Consider the following 15094-nt stretch of genomic DNA (forward strand, 5'->3'; position numbering starts at 1 on the left):
GAAGACACTCCATAGAAATTAAACTGTTCTACAATTGTTCGTCAATTTCAAACCAAAGCTGAATGATGCATGTGTGTAACTGTTATCAACAGAGACCACCAGCATTCATTTACAAACTCAAACCCCCACTAGAATAAATATACAGAAACCATACACACACACACACACACACACACACTCTGCTATCCCCTAGTTAAAACTGCTACTTCCGACTGTGTCCCCAGCCCGCCTATCAACTTCCTGTCTGGGCCCCCGGTGTATGTCATCACTTCCTGTGCCACCCATCCTCTTTATGATGCACAAGAGTGACCTTCGACGTGCTGAGTCATGAGAAAGCTGACCCACGCAGACCGACAGACAGACAGACGGACAGACGGACAGACGGACGGAGGTAAACAACAGCCACACTACTGATAGACATAAAGCCAGATCTGCTGTTCTGTGAGAGAAACGCAGTGCTCCGTCAGCGTGACTCAGAGCTTTATTCATCTTCTGATGCACCTCACTGCAAACCTGCTCCCCATGACATCATCTGAATCTGAGACCCAGACAGAGACAGAGATAAACAGACAGAGAGATTGATTGATGGATAGATTGAAAGATAGAGAGAGGGAGAGAGGGAGAGACTGAGTGAGATATATAAAGAGGTGCTGAGAGGGAAATATAGAGAATGTGCGTGAAACGAGTGTGTGTGTGTGTGTGTGTGTGTGTGTGTGTGTGTGTGTGTGTGTGTGTGTGTGTGTGTGTGTGTGTGTGTGAGAGCAGGTCAGTATGGTGATTGGTTACTCGAGAGAAGCACACCATCATGCTGCCAGACTGAGATGCAAAGCAGGATACAACCAAGTTGGATGGGGAAAGATCCCATTAAATATTCTCCATCTTTCCTTCTCACTCTCCCTCGCTCCACTTTTCTCTCAAAAGGTTCTTGGTTGTGGAACTCGAACTATAGGTTCTCTTTTTAAAAAACACATAGAAACTTTTTTTTTTTACTAATCTTCATTAAAGCATTCAAGTGGTTCTTGAAGTTTGTGGTTCTAGAGCTATTTCCTTAATAAAGAAACCCCCTTTATTAAGGGTCTCTCTCTCACACACTCTCTCCCATCCCCCGTTATACACACACACACACACACACAGAACAGAGCACAAACACACAGACATGCCTGAACAGGGTGCCATCCTTTCCTCGTCTAGAGTTCCACATTCCGTATCTCTCTCTGTCTCTCACACACACACACACACACACACACACACACACACACACACACACACACACACAGAAACACACACACACACCTGTTCTTCTGCTTTTCACACACAGACACACAAATTCCCCGTTCTGCAGTGCTTAGATCCTGACTCGACTGCTCCTCGCTGCACAATGACGTATACCCCGGCTCACACACACCTGACCAAACTCATCAGAACAGTTAATGGGCTCATAACCTGGGAAAACAGCATTCTGCTCATTCTAAGAGGACCCATTCCGTGGAAAAACATAATTCCTTTCTTCCTAAAGGGCCCATTGCCTGGAAAACCAACATTCCTTTCTTCCTAAAAGGCCCATTCTCTGGAAAACCATAATTCCTTAAATCCAAAAGGGCCCATTCTCTGGAAAAACATAATTCCTTTTCTTTTTAAAAGGGCCCATTCCCTATAAAACTCTCTTTACTTCCTTTCTGAAGGGCACATGCTCTGGAACATCAGCTTTCCCACATTTTTAAAAGACACATAGGATGAAAAACAGCACTCTTTTTAAAGGGAGAAAATGTTTGGTGGCATAAGGCTCATTTAATGAGTCATATAATAAATTGAATATAATTGAATACAATAACTGTAACTGATTTGCTAGATCATGTGTGTGAGCAGTGTGTGTGGGTTCTGCAGGTTAGGGGGGTTGGGAAGAGTGGCAGGTGTAGTCTGGGGGTTTCATATGTTGACGGAGGATCAGCAGGAGAAGAAAGACTGTTGGGTAAACACAGCATTACAGCAACACACAGCGACACGCCATTATGAAATGATGGAAGGGATGAAGTAGGATTAGCTTGTCTATTACAAAAACACTAGTTATCCCTCTCTTTCATTCTCTCTCTCACACAAAGACTTGCACAAACTCATACAGAACACAAAGACAGAGACAGACACACAAACACAAAGAATCAAACTTACAGGCTTTGTTCACACCTGCCAAATATATAGGGGGTTAAATCAAAAGTTACAGTAACTTTGTTAGTAGAGATACCACAGTAACAGCAGTCAATTATCTTTTTTTTTACTTATGGGTCATTTAATTGACAGCAAGACTTTAACTGATATCCTACAGAGACTGGAGGTGAGCAGCTCTGGTTGAACCTGGCTGTTGCATACCTGCACAAAAAAAATCATCTAGGTGGTAACTGTACATTTTGGGACACCCTCAGACCAAAGCACCATGTCAGAAATCAGACTAAACATCTTCCAGCCTCTGATAAGTAAAAATCTGGCCTTTGCTCTCATTCAGCAGTAGAAACAGGCCTAAGATAAGAAGCAAAATTAGGCTAATAGATACAGATTGGTGTCCCAGACAGGGATTAAGCCTAGTCCTAAACTTAATTTTCCTTTTAATGGAAATCTCTATTCAGAATACTGTATAGTCCAAAACATTTCCTCATCTTCTGTGAAAGAAAAAAAACAAACCATCACTAACAAACTTCACTCAAAGCAATGACTGCATCTACTTCAGTGGCAGAGACTTCCTAAAATAATCTGAAAAAACTAGCAAAAAAAAAAAAAAGGCTGTACCAAAATGCTTTTTTGGCTGAAAGCGAGGTAAAAAAAAAGTAAACACTTGGTCAAAAACATTTTTCTTGCATAGAAAAAGCAATTATAAAATGGTTTTAAAATTTAGTGAATTAAGAACATTATAACCAACCCAGCCCAACAAATGACATTATGACAATGACAATTAATAACTATGGGTAAGAAATATTTAGTCTTTTCACTTATTTGGCAGAAAAGCAAACACATTTTTTGCCATATTTGGCAGAACAATTTTAGCAGCATCTCTTCTTATGCATCCCTAAAAATGTTGCATTCTCTGGAATGAGGTTCTCTATCCAGTACTTTGGAGATGAGTTGAGGAGTTTCAACATCCTGACCTTTTCTTATGACCAGAGAACAAATTGCTAAATTATGATAATAAATAAAGTTAGAAATAATCTTTGGTGAAAGAGGAAATCACCCATTTATCCTTGTGTTGAACTAAATATTTACCTTCACCAAACACCAGGGCCGCACCTGCTTCAGCGACAGAGACCTTCTTAAAATGATCAGGGAAAAAAATACTTGCTTCTTTTCTTCTTCTTCTTATTATTATTATTAGTAGTAGTATCTACTAATGCACGACTCGTTGCAACAAGGAAAGCAAACCAATCAATTGTCTAGGGCCTCAAGCTCAAGTCAAGAACTGAATGCAACAACAAACTAAGTGATCATCCCTTAACATTGGTGACAGTCAGGAAAGTAAAACAACACTTATTGGAATCCCACTCAAGGGGGCCCCTCCCACTAGTTGCAGGTCAGGTCAGTAACCAGGCAGGTTCATTATTCCAGCAGCCGGCAAAATATGAAACTTCAGCAATCATGAAGCGGAGTAACCCATCTATATTGATTCGGGCCCTCAAAAGCCTTGAAACAGCCCTGTGTGCAAGTGTGTCAGCTGTTGCTGCAGTACACACTCTCACTGATGGTTTTAGAAGCAACAATCTTATTGGTTGAGAAGTGCTGATATTTGTGATAACATCACGGCCTTCTCACACTTGTATCACTCCGCCGACGCGTTGCCGAGTAATGGCGTATACACACAGGACACCCGCAGCAGTGTTAGCTTAGCACAAGCTAGCGCTCAGCCGCGGCACACTCGCCCGCAGCGCTGGCTCGTCTTTAGTGGAAAAAATGGAGAGAAAATCGCTCAGTTACTTCTGTCTGACAGCCAGAACGCTAACCAGCCAGGCTAGGCTAAGCTACGCTAAGCTAATGCTGAGCTAAAGCAAGCTACGCTAACCTAACCACAGTCCAGCCAGCTAGCTAAAACCAACACCACCCAGCAAAACAAGCAGAAATGCTCAAAAAATGCCTAATGGTGTTAGTCTGTATGAAGCATACACCGTTTTGTAGTTAAGTTTCAGTTCTGTTACAGTTGTTGTGGAACTACTTTTTGGCAGAAGGCACAGTCTATATTAAAGCATATTCAAACTGAATTTCCTAAAGTTCTTTATTTTCTTAATTCATTTTGTAAAAAAAGAACTGTTGTATAAAAGCAATAGAACACTCGAGGTTGTGTGTTATCATCTATGACCGAATCACAGCCGTGATGTTATTTGTGATAACACACTCCTTCTCGTGTTCTATTGCTTAATTAAAACATTTCTGAGGTATAAAAAGGCCACAAATGAAATTGCCACAATGCAGCAAAACGTGTTACAAAGCATTAAATTTCCACACTGTGGATATCTGCAGTTTTTCTATCGGTACAACTTATATACACAAAAATGGATACACCAGTATCTATATCGAGTACATATACATTATGATAGTATGTAAGCAGCAATAGTACAAGATACCACAACTCCTTTCCACAAACAGTAATAGCACTAATTGTCAGTGGTTCTGGAGCTGCTTTCTAGCCTTTCTAGCTCTAGAGTAGATTTCCCTTGACCTGGGTCTGCCCTCAGGTTGACTGGGGTAAATGAACACTTAGACAAAAGCCACACTCCTGAAAACGCTCGGTCAGGAATGTCCCCAACTTAAACTCTGCTTACTTCCCTTAAAATACACAAAACAAACACAGAGCGGCTCAGTCTGGCTTTGGGAACAGAAGAGATGAATTCGTTTAATTTCTGCTGACTGTGGAGAGCGGTGAGGTCAGTCCAGCCTGAAACAGCTAAAAAAAACACTTAAAAAAGGCTGTGGTTTGGGGGATCAATTAAATCACACTGTGCTTTTCTGAGGCTTTGATGAGCATCATCAATACGTCCAACAAGCTGATCAGCTATGCAAATAAGAATAATACGAATAATTAAAATAAAAAACAGATTTAAACCTGTTTAAACAGTCACTGTATAGTATCTACAAAATCTACACAGTAACAAGTGCTGACTTAATATCAGCTCACTATGACTTCAGGTTACTGAAATCATACTCTGTCCTCCTGCTCCTTGTGGTCCAAAAAACTAACAATGGCCTGCTCATACTGCTCATTAATTTACCTTTAATTAGTGAAGAATAACTTTTCAATTTAAACGTAAAATGCATCCAGACTGCTCAAGATGACTGTATGTCCAGCCTTCATGAAGAATGTATGACCAATTAAAATGAAAAAATGAACTTACAGCTACTCAAACTTCTGTGTAAAACTACTTAAAATTGCATGAACATCAACATATGACCACAAAAATGATTAAACCTCGAGATAAATGTAAAACAATGTTATTTTTGTAATACTACTAACGCTATGCAAAGACTGGCCAAAATGAATTCACACTATTTAAAATGACCCAAAAACACTGAAGAGGAACTTACAACCACTTAAAACTATCCAAAGATTGCCAATCTATTATTCCAAAGCCACTAAAAATAAACATGCGACTACTTGGATTAGAGGGACGTGTCCAAACCAGAGATTCATTCCAATAAATTTAGCTTTTCAAGTTTTTTTTTTTTGCTGTCACTATAATTCTTCTTTTCCTTTCTCCTTTTTTGTTACCTGCATCCTGTTGAATTTCCTGACCAGGGTCAGGGTCGGCCTCCTCTATGGATGGCTGGTTTTTCCAGCCTATATTCCCCATCTGTATCCAGAGTCACAAGCCTTTAAATTTCTGGTCCAAGTCGGTCAGCTTTAAACCATCTCAGAAATGATGCCTAGTGTCTGGAAGGATTCCAAACCAGACATAACTTCTTTTCCCAGGTTGATGCATCCTCTTGGCTTTGATCAGGGCTGACTTAAAAAAAACAGAGAAGATCGAGGCAAGTGTCCAGATAGAGAAGCATCACTCATTGGGTGTGATGTTAGTCATCAAGGTTTTAATCCCATGACTCTGAGTGACTCAGTCTGTAGTGTGTGTTGGACGCTAAGAATACACACGGGAAGGGAACCTGCGTTATAACGTCCTCCTGATCCCACCGAGAACAGCAGCTGGATCTGGGCTGTTCGGAAAAGTCGGTAGAGCGAGAGTGACGTTTGCGAGAGGGATCAACCAGGCTTACAACACACACACTCACAAACACAGCTCCATAACACACACTGACCTGAAACTAATTAGCACAACAGAAAGCCAGCACAATCCCTTAAAGGCATCCATCACAGGGTGTGTGTGAATATGTTGCAAAAGTATGTCTCAGATAAGGCCAGCTCACACCAGGAGCTTAGTCTGTTAACGATCCATCTATCCATTTCTCATTTATCTCTCCATCCATCCATCCATCCATCCATCCATCCATCCCCTCTGTGATCTTAGTCCTTACTCCGTCTTCTCAATGATGGGAAAACTCCTAAAACTCTGCAAGCCTGCCTGCCTCTACACACACACACACACACACACACACACACACACACACACTGGTCCATCCCACGCTTTCTCACACACACTGTCTAATTATCGTAGCTCAGTATAGTAAGAAGATGCTTTTCATTCCGAGAGGAAAACTACAGTGTTGGGCTCAGAAACCCCAAATTACAGTTTAAAGATCTAAACTGAGAGCTCAGAAACACACACACACACACACACTGCCCAATCCCTCCTCACATGCCACAACATCAAACAGGATTCATTCAGCCAATCCCAACACAGCCAGACCAATCACACAGCACATCACTACTCCTCCAGAAAATCAGAGCAGGGCAGGGGTTAATGCAGAATCTGACCAACCAATAGAATAGAAGTAACTGTGCGTGTGTGTGTATGTATTTTTGTGTATGTATTAATATGTATGTATATTTATGTATGTGTGTATATGTATAAGCATATGTATAGTTAGATATGTGAGTATGTGTATATATGTATGTTTGTTTATTTTATGATTATTTTATTTTATTATTATTATTTTTTTTGTTTGTTTGTTTATTTTTTGTTTAGTTTTTTTTTTTTTTCCTTCTTTCTTTCTTTCTTTTCTTTTTCTTCTTCTAGTACCACCCTCCTGTACCTCACACTCCGATCCTTCCAACCCTGAACTCCCACAACTATATCCACACAAAATATATATATATATATATATAAAAAAAAAAAGAATAATAATAATAATAATAATAATAATAATAATAATAAATAAAATAAATAAATTAATAAATAAAAATAAAGTATTAATTGTCCTCCGAAGAGGGGGGGTGGTGGTTGGGCCAAAAAAAAAAAAAAAAAAAGAATCTGACCAACCAGACACTATTCCCCTTCTCCACCAGCCAATCATAGCACAGTATCAAAAAACATGGCTAAACCCTGATTGATCACCTAGCATACCACCACTTTTACAATCACACCATCAGAGCACTCCTGGAGCCAATCAAAGGTCAGTAATGGATAACATAGCCCGATTCAGACCCATCAGACATGGCATCACCACCGTTTCAGCCAATCACAGCACAGTAAGGTATAACAAACTAATTCAGCCAAATCAGACAGTACAACACTAAAGATTCAGCCAATCACAGCACAGACAGGTATAACATAGGGGTCGACAATTAAGTTTGGCCGCGGGCCAGATTTTTTCCAAGCCATTACATGGCGGGCCACAAGCACTTGGCGGGGGGGGGGGATTGGCGGGCGCGGTGGCGGGAGGGCGCTCTTAAAATGACAAGCAGACATTCAAGTGGGCTGTTGTGGGTGAAATCTGTGGACTGACCATTGGGGCGCAATTAATGATATACCTGTTTGTTAAATAAAAAAAAACAAATGAATAAAAAAAAAATAACAGAATAAAGAAGCTAGCAGTTATCTAACAGCCCGTGGCTCTATCAAAAAATCTTTAATAAATTTTTCTGTTTTGGAAAATTAAGTTTCTAAATAAAGAGCATTTTTGAGACGGACAGTCCGATTTTTTTTTCATTATAGTTCAACCTCACGGGCCAGATGTTTCTTGCTTGCGGGCCGCATCTGGCCCGCGGGCCGCCTATTGCCGACCTATGACATAGACCTACGCTTTAGCCTATGCATATCTAATTAAGAGTGTGCTGTGAAGGCGGGAACACGAGGCCAGCAAACCAATCACAGCTGCAGCTGTCCGAGTTGTGTAGTAACATTTCCAGGAAGTTGCAGGAGTAGGTTCAACACATAAGTATAAATTGGTCAGAGTTAAACCAATCAGATATAAAAACATATATAAAAAAAGTCCTCAACATAAGCCCAGCACAGTAAGGGATATCATAGGAAGGTTTAGGAATGAAAATATATTATACTTTATAGTAAATATATTGTGTGTTATTGCTATGTCTTTAAGAGGTTAACATTTAACAAATATTTTTAAATCATAGTTTTGTTGCTAATGGCTTTTTCTTTAAAAAGCAAGACCAAAACACATTAAGGCTATTTAATTTATTTTAAATGGTAAAATTATTAAAAACCTGTGAAAACCTTATTTTGGTATTAAATTTTTGACCAAATGTTTCATTTTGTTCTGACACAAACTTTTATTTCAGTGCATCTTTACTAATATAAGCTAGTTTATTCATCCTTTTTGTCTGCTCGTCTCTCCCTGTCTTCCTCTAGCACCCCTTTTTTCAAATCCCTCTGCCGAATTTTATATAATTCAGTTTTACAGTGGTTGGCCCAACGAACACACTACAAAATAAATGTTGAAGACACACTGTAATGTGCCTTGCGGGAATTGTTAAAATGTGCAGTACAATGGTGTAAATTGCAAACATTCATGCAATGGTAAAAATGGCAAAATTAATAAAAACTAAAAATCTTTTTTTCAGTTTTAGCCCATATTTTTTTATTTCAGTTCATCTTTAATGTGAACTCATTTTAGTTTTCCCTAATATGGGCCTTTAACTTAATTACTGTGTATTTTACTCAGCACCAGCTGCTGCCTTGTGGAAATGTACAAGCTGAGAAAGACTGATGATGGTGGCAAATTTTACTTTTTGAAGGAGCAGTCTCACTCACACTCTCTCACACACACACACACACACACACACACGACCCCCCCAGAACGACATTCCGCCATTCACTTGAACTAACAGACAGTCTTGGTCTACATTCACTCTCTCTCTCTCTCACTCACTCACACACTCACACACTCACACACTCACACACTCACACACTCACACACTCACACACTCACACACTCTGTCTCAAGAGCACTCAAACTGAAGTGCTGTGTCTGACACCCACACAGACTCAGCTCTCTCTGTGAACAGCAGCCAGAGATACCTGCAGCCTCTACAGTCCCAGACTACAGTCTGCCTCCAGCTCCCATTTCCAGATGAAACTGCAATTTAAACAGCATCACATATCAATGTCACCTTAAACCAGGAGCTTCAGAATCATGCTAATGCTGAACTGACTGCAACAGGGAGAAGTGCTACTCTAACATTCTCACTCCAAGCCTGAACGCTGGAACAGCACTACAGTTTTCATGGAGCTGAAGAGACCTCTCCCCAGAACTCCCAAACACTGCACAACCAGAGCATATTAGTTATTAAATCGCACATTTTTCATCTTGTCTAGAAATTCATATGTACAGCTGTTTATGAGGGAGCTTAAACCCTGTAGTTGGAGCCCAGGAGCAAAACTGACCAATTCTTACATAATGATCTAAGCTTCATCTTTACTACAGTTTCTGTTCTCTTCTGATTTGTCTTCAGTGTATCTGCTGAAAAGAAAAAAAAAAACGATCCTTAACGTGGAGATTCATTAAATGAAGGGTTTTACTGTGTACACACACACACACACACACACACACACACACACACATTTCCTCTCCCAGTTAATTTTCTCACTGCAATGGGAAAGGTTAGGAATGTCCAATCAGCTTCCTGGTTTTGTTTAACGCACAAGAGAGAGAGAGAGAGAGAGAGAGAGAGAGAGAGAGAGAGAGAGAGAGAGAGAGAGACAGTAAGAGAGAGAGAGAGAGAGAGTCATGAGTGAGACAAAGAATACAGAGATATAAGAAACCCAGAGACAAAAATGAAAGATATGAAAAAGGAAAGAGTTACAGCCAGAAATGAGAAAGAGAAAATATTCAAATAGAAAAAGGAGAGTAATTACACAAGAAATTAGACAAAGAAATGAAAGCAAAATTAAAGCTCCACTAGGAGCTTTTCTCGTTTCTCTGGCTTTCACAGACCTATTCGGTCTCTTTCCAGCTTCTGCCAGAGTGTCTGTATGTTAGTTTGTAAAGAATGAACCAGTAGTCCTGTTAGAACTAAAGGTCGGAAAGCAGGTCGCAGTTCTCGCGAGCATTGGTCGCGGCCACCTCGGAAACTTATAAGAGTCTGGTTTGAGCTCAGAGGAGCCCGGCACAGACACGAGAGCACCGCTATTCCTCCTATTACACCTCAATGCAGCACTGCAGTGAGTTTCAAGCTGTAATTTTACTTCTTTAAAAAGATCAAAAATCAAGAAAATCTTACCTAGTGCTGCTTTAACAAAAAAAAGAAACGAAGATAAAAGAAAGAAAGAAAATTTTACAGCGCTGCCACTATAAGCAGGAGGTCGCAGGTACGAACCCCTGCTCATGCAGCTTTGCCATCAAGCTGCCGGCGCTCAGAGGGAGCAAAATTGGCCCTGCTCACTCCTAGGGTGATGCCTGCAGCACAGTGCGTCTGTGAGCTGATGTATCGGAACCGAGTTCCTGCGTTTTCCTCCAACCGTGCTGGCTGCTCGACAATGCTGCATCAGCAGCAGCTCGAAAAGAAGCCGTGGCTGACTTCACATGTATCAGAGGAAGCATGTGTAAGTTTTCACCCTCCTGGTGTGTTGGGGCATTACTAGTGATAGTGGGAGTCCTAATGAGTGGGTTGGGTAATTGCCTGTGTAAAATGGGGAGAAAATGGGAAAAATTAGAAATAAAATGAGAAAAAAAAAAGAAAGAAAGAAAATAAGAAATAAGTTAGAGAGAAATGAACAAAGGAAAGACAAGGGAGAAACAATAATTAACATTAAAGAGGGGAGGGAAGAAATGAAATAATGAGCTGAGAGAAAGAGAGAATAAAGGAGAGCCAGAAGTGAGAGAGAGAGAGAAATGAGAGAGAGAGTAACAGGTGATGATCTGTTTCTGGTTGAATGAATGACAGGGTCATTACGATGACAGGACACCGTATCCATGGCAATAGAAAAGCACAGTGATGCAGATGATGACGCAAGACCAGCAATGTGTCCACCACATTTTCTCTCTCACACACACACACACTGTCCCATTTGTTGTGAGCCCACTCAGTGCCCTGTCCTAAGGCAAGAGCAACCAATCGATGCCACACACACACACACACACACACACACACACACACACACACACACAAAGAACAGTACCACCTGTGCAAAAGCACCCACGAACACACTCCAGCTGAGTGTGTGGAACAGTAGTAGTACTATAAAAACCCAGCATTGCCAATCCTTATAATGTGGTGTTTTCCTTGCTGTAACACACCCACCCATATCCCCATATGCTTTTATCTCTCACAATGTTAACAAATGCACATGCACAGCAGTCCATTATTAGTAGACTTTTAAATCTCAAATAGCCTATTTACTTCTATATAATGTAATCGCTTCGTACTGTGCCTGATCATACCAGCTTAAAACTGAAACAGCGTTAACAATGCAGCCTCCATAAATATCTTCATATATGAGCAGCACGATTACCAAAACATCTCTGTGTTGGAACACTGATTAATCTGTGGCCCTTGAACAAAAACAGTAATCAGATCATAATTCAGAATATATTAACAAAGAATTATGAGTGACAGCTCAAGTATTGTGACAAGTCTCTTTCAGCTTCCTTTCAGATGCTTAAGGCCTAAAACATTAAGAGTGTGGCAGCCAGGTCTAGTTTGAATAGATTTTTTTAGAAATAAGACAAGATTAAACACAGTGCCCATCATTTTTCATCTACTGATTCCATTGCAGTAGTGCTTAGGGCCCTATGACTCATTAACTAAATTATTTTAGACAAATTATCAGCTCTCTATGTCTCTCATTCTATATGTCAATTTCAGACTCAAACACAAGCTGTCGGTCTTGGCTTCAATCAACGCACTGTTAGCAATATACTGAAGGAAGATATATCCACAGACATGAGGACCTGCTCCCTCTCGTGTTCTGTTGCTTAAAAGTGCAGCGGGGGAAAAAAATGAAAACAAAACGAAAGAATTTCCAAGGTGTAGTTCCTGTGAAACAGCCTCAGGACACACATTCTTCTCCTGCAGCAGCTCTATAAGAATTCACATGCTTCAGGAGGTGAAAAGAGGCGATCTTCTTTCAAATGCTCACATGTCAACATCTGTCAACAGCTTGACTGAAAACCTGCTGGCTTCGATAATCGTTCATACCTTCTAAAGGAGCCACAACAAAACCAGACAGAATAAAAGAAGAGTCCAAAATTGCCCAACCAATCACTGCTGCACATTCCAGACCAGATTCGGCATGAACAACACATTCAGATCACACACAACAACTCATACTGAACGTAAAAGGTAAACATCTGTATGCCAAGGCTGCATACCATCAACATCACCACTGTTCACTCTGTATATGAAGCATGGCGCAATAGAAAAACAAGACTGGAAGAAGATTCAAGGACTCAATTTTAATCGAACAGGCATACAAACCTTTCCACTGTTAAATCACCGACCAGCCAAGACATGTTTGGTGTAGCAGAGATATGGAAAATGAACGTGCCTGAATTATCTATTAACAAAGAATCCCACTGATTAAGTGCTTAAAACATAAAGAAAGTAATTCAAAAAGATCTGGTGCTCAGAAAGCACTTGTAGCTTCACTTGTACACTATATTTGTGTTGTTGTCATCCCTTATTCTGTTCACCTTCACTATCAGCAAATCAAAATCTGAACAGTTAGCCATTTTATACCAAAGCCAGGCTGAAGGAGTTAGTCCAGTCATTATCTTTTCTATGGAACCAGCAAAGAAAAGACATCAAGAATTAGGGTCATCTTTTACTCAAAGGACAGATAATCATACTGCAGGTTATGACAAATTATAAGAATAGTCAATTATTTGAAAGAAATTTGCCCAAGGTAGATACATATATAGAAATTTAGAATTTAGAATTTTCTTTGTTGGTTTTGTTTTTTAAATAAGATTTCCAGCTATTTTTCGTAATTGACATTCCATAAAACATTGCATAACACTTGTAGAATCACTGTAGGGTTTGGGTAGAGGGTAAAGTGGCTATATTTGTGTTGTTGCCATCACCATGACTGTAAAGAAATCAGAGTTTACAATAATCCCACACACAAACCCATTCTGAATGCCTGAAGAATGGATAGAGAGAGAAATTCATGAATAAGACCTGAAGCAGGGTTTTCTACAGTAGGTTGTTTATATGAACACAATCACTCTGGGGTATTGGCTAGCCAAAAAAAAATATTCAAAATAATAATAAAAAAATAATAACACACAGCTAGCTACAGACATACCTGCTGTCAAGCATGGCTCTAAATGTTCCATCACAGAAAGCAGTCAGTGTTAGCTACACCAGATATAAATGTGTTGGTCAAGGTTTTAGGGTTTTCTTTGTTGGTTTTGTTCTTTATTATTTATTTCCCCCATAATCCACATTTCATATAATCCTCAGAAGACACTTGTAGCTTCACTGGTGGGTTTGAATAGAGGGTAAAGTGGCCACATTTGTGTTTCAATTACAACTTTTTTTAACTATAAAGAAATCAAAGACTACAAGCCAACAAGCCAGTCTGAAGGTTTGAAGGATGTATGAAGAGAAATTCATGAATTAGACCAAAAGCAAACCATATGGACACCAGCACTCAGTGGTATTAGCTAGCCAAAATTAAATGAAATAACAGCAAGCTAGATACAGACATATTTGCAGTCAAGCTGCAAGACTGTAGTTCATTTTGGAGGACAAATGGTAAAATATTACACAGCACAAATGAGGAAAAATAAGGAACAACAATTTCTCCACCAGAACCAATTTCTAACCTGTCTACCCATCTGCTCCCCAACCTCAACCTCCAACCGTCTGACTGAGATTGACAACAGCAGCGGTGTGGACCTTTCCGCTGCCTCCTAACCGCATATTTCTCCTCACACCCTCCGAAAATTCCTCCCACGCCCGGGCTTTTACAGAATTAAACATTTCTGACCCCTATTTATTGGGGAAACGGCTGTTTCGGAGGCGCTGGGAGTGAGTGGGGTGTGTAGGAGCAGAGCATTCTCGAGCGTTAGCCGCAAGCTAACGGCTTTTCACCCCTCAAAACAGACTCCCTTTCTCTGGGCTACAACCGACCCTTTATCAGCAATTGCCCCAAATCCCTGAGGAAAAACTCACAGAAAATATGGAGTAAACGTGCAAATGGATGATTTAATAGCCCGCCCGACCTCCCTCCACAGGGCCTACATGTCCACCGAGCCGACGCCGGAGCCGTGGCCCCCCGTCTCGGCTAGAGAGGAGCGGGCCAGCCGGGCTCAACTTACCGTGTTTGCTCTCTATTTTTCCCGACATGGTCGCTGCCTGGCGCTCGACTCCTCCTCTCACACGCTAAAAACACGGCACGGTCTTTTCCTCAGCCGGACATCTGAACCCAATCAATCCGTCGGGCCGTTTTCACATTAAATATCCCACTCAGGCGGATCCGCTGATCCAGTCCGTCGGGCTCATGCTGGAGACACGGCGAGAGCTGGCGCTGTGTGACTGGCGATGTCCGAACTCGCGAATGAATCATTTGCTGTTTTGAATCGGCTCTTTTTGATCAATCGATCCAAACGACTCACAAATTCAACTGATAGATTTAGTAAATGTTTTTTTTTTTTTTTTTTTTTACCATTGAATGGTTTTACTATATAAGTTTTTTTCTTAATTAAATGAAAAGAAAAAATAGTTTTTTTGTGTTCATGAAAATTTAGATTATCTAATTTTATTATT

At 40.4% G+C, this 15094-nt stretch overlaps 1 protein-coding gene across 7 annotated transcripts in view; it reads right to left on the reverse strand.

Moving 5' to 3' along the window:
- Positions 1–14877, reverse strand: part of rapgef1b (Rap guanine nucleotide exchange factor (GEF) 1b) — a 62459-nt gene extending 47582 nt beyond the window's left edge. The window contains exon 1 of one of the 7 annotated variants that reach the window (XM_049466703.1): positions 14647–14877. In XM_049466703.1, the coding sequence (XP_049322660.1) occupies positions 14647–14674 (28 nt within the window). In that variant the 5' untranslated portion in view covers positions 14675–14877. Of the gene's footprint in view, positions 1–5740; positions 6484–14646 lie in introns of those variants that run through there. The other 6 variants (XM_049466702.1, XM_049466701.1, XM_049466705.1 and 3 more) reach the window with 6 other exon arrangements.
- Positions 14878–15094: the final 217 nt, after the last annotated feature.

The sequence above is a fragment of the Astyanax mexicanus genome, chromosome 17 (assembly GCF_023375975.1).
Source record: "Astyanax mexicanus isolate ESR-SI-001 chromosome 17, AstMex3_surface, whole genome shotgun sequence".
NCBI lineage: Eukaryota > Metazoa > Chordata > Actinopteri > Characiformes > Acestrorhamphidae > Astyanax > Astyanax mexicanus.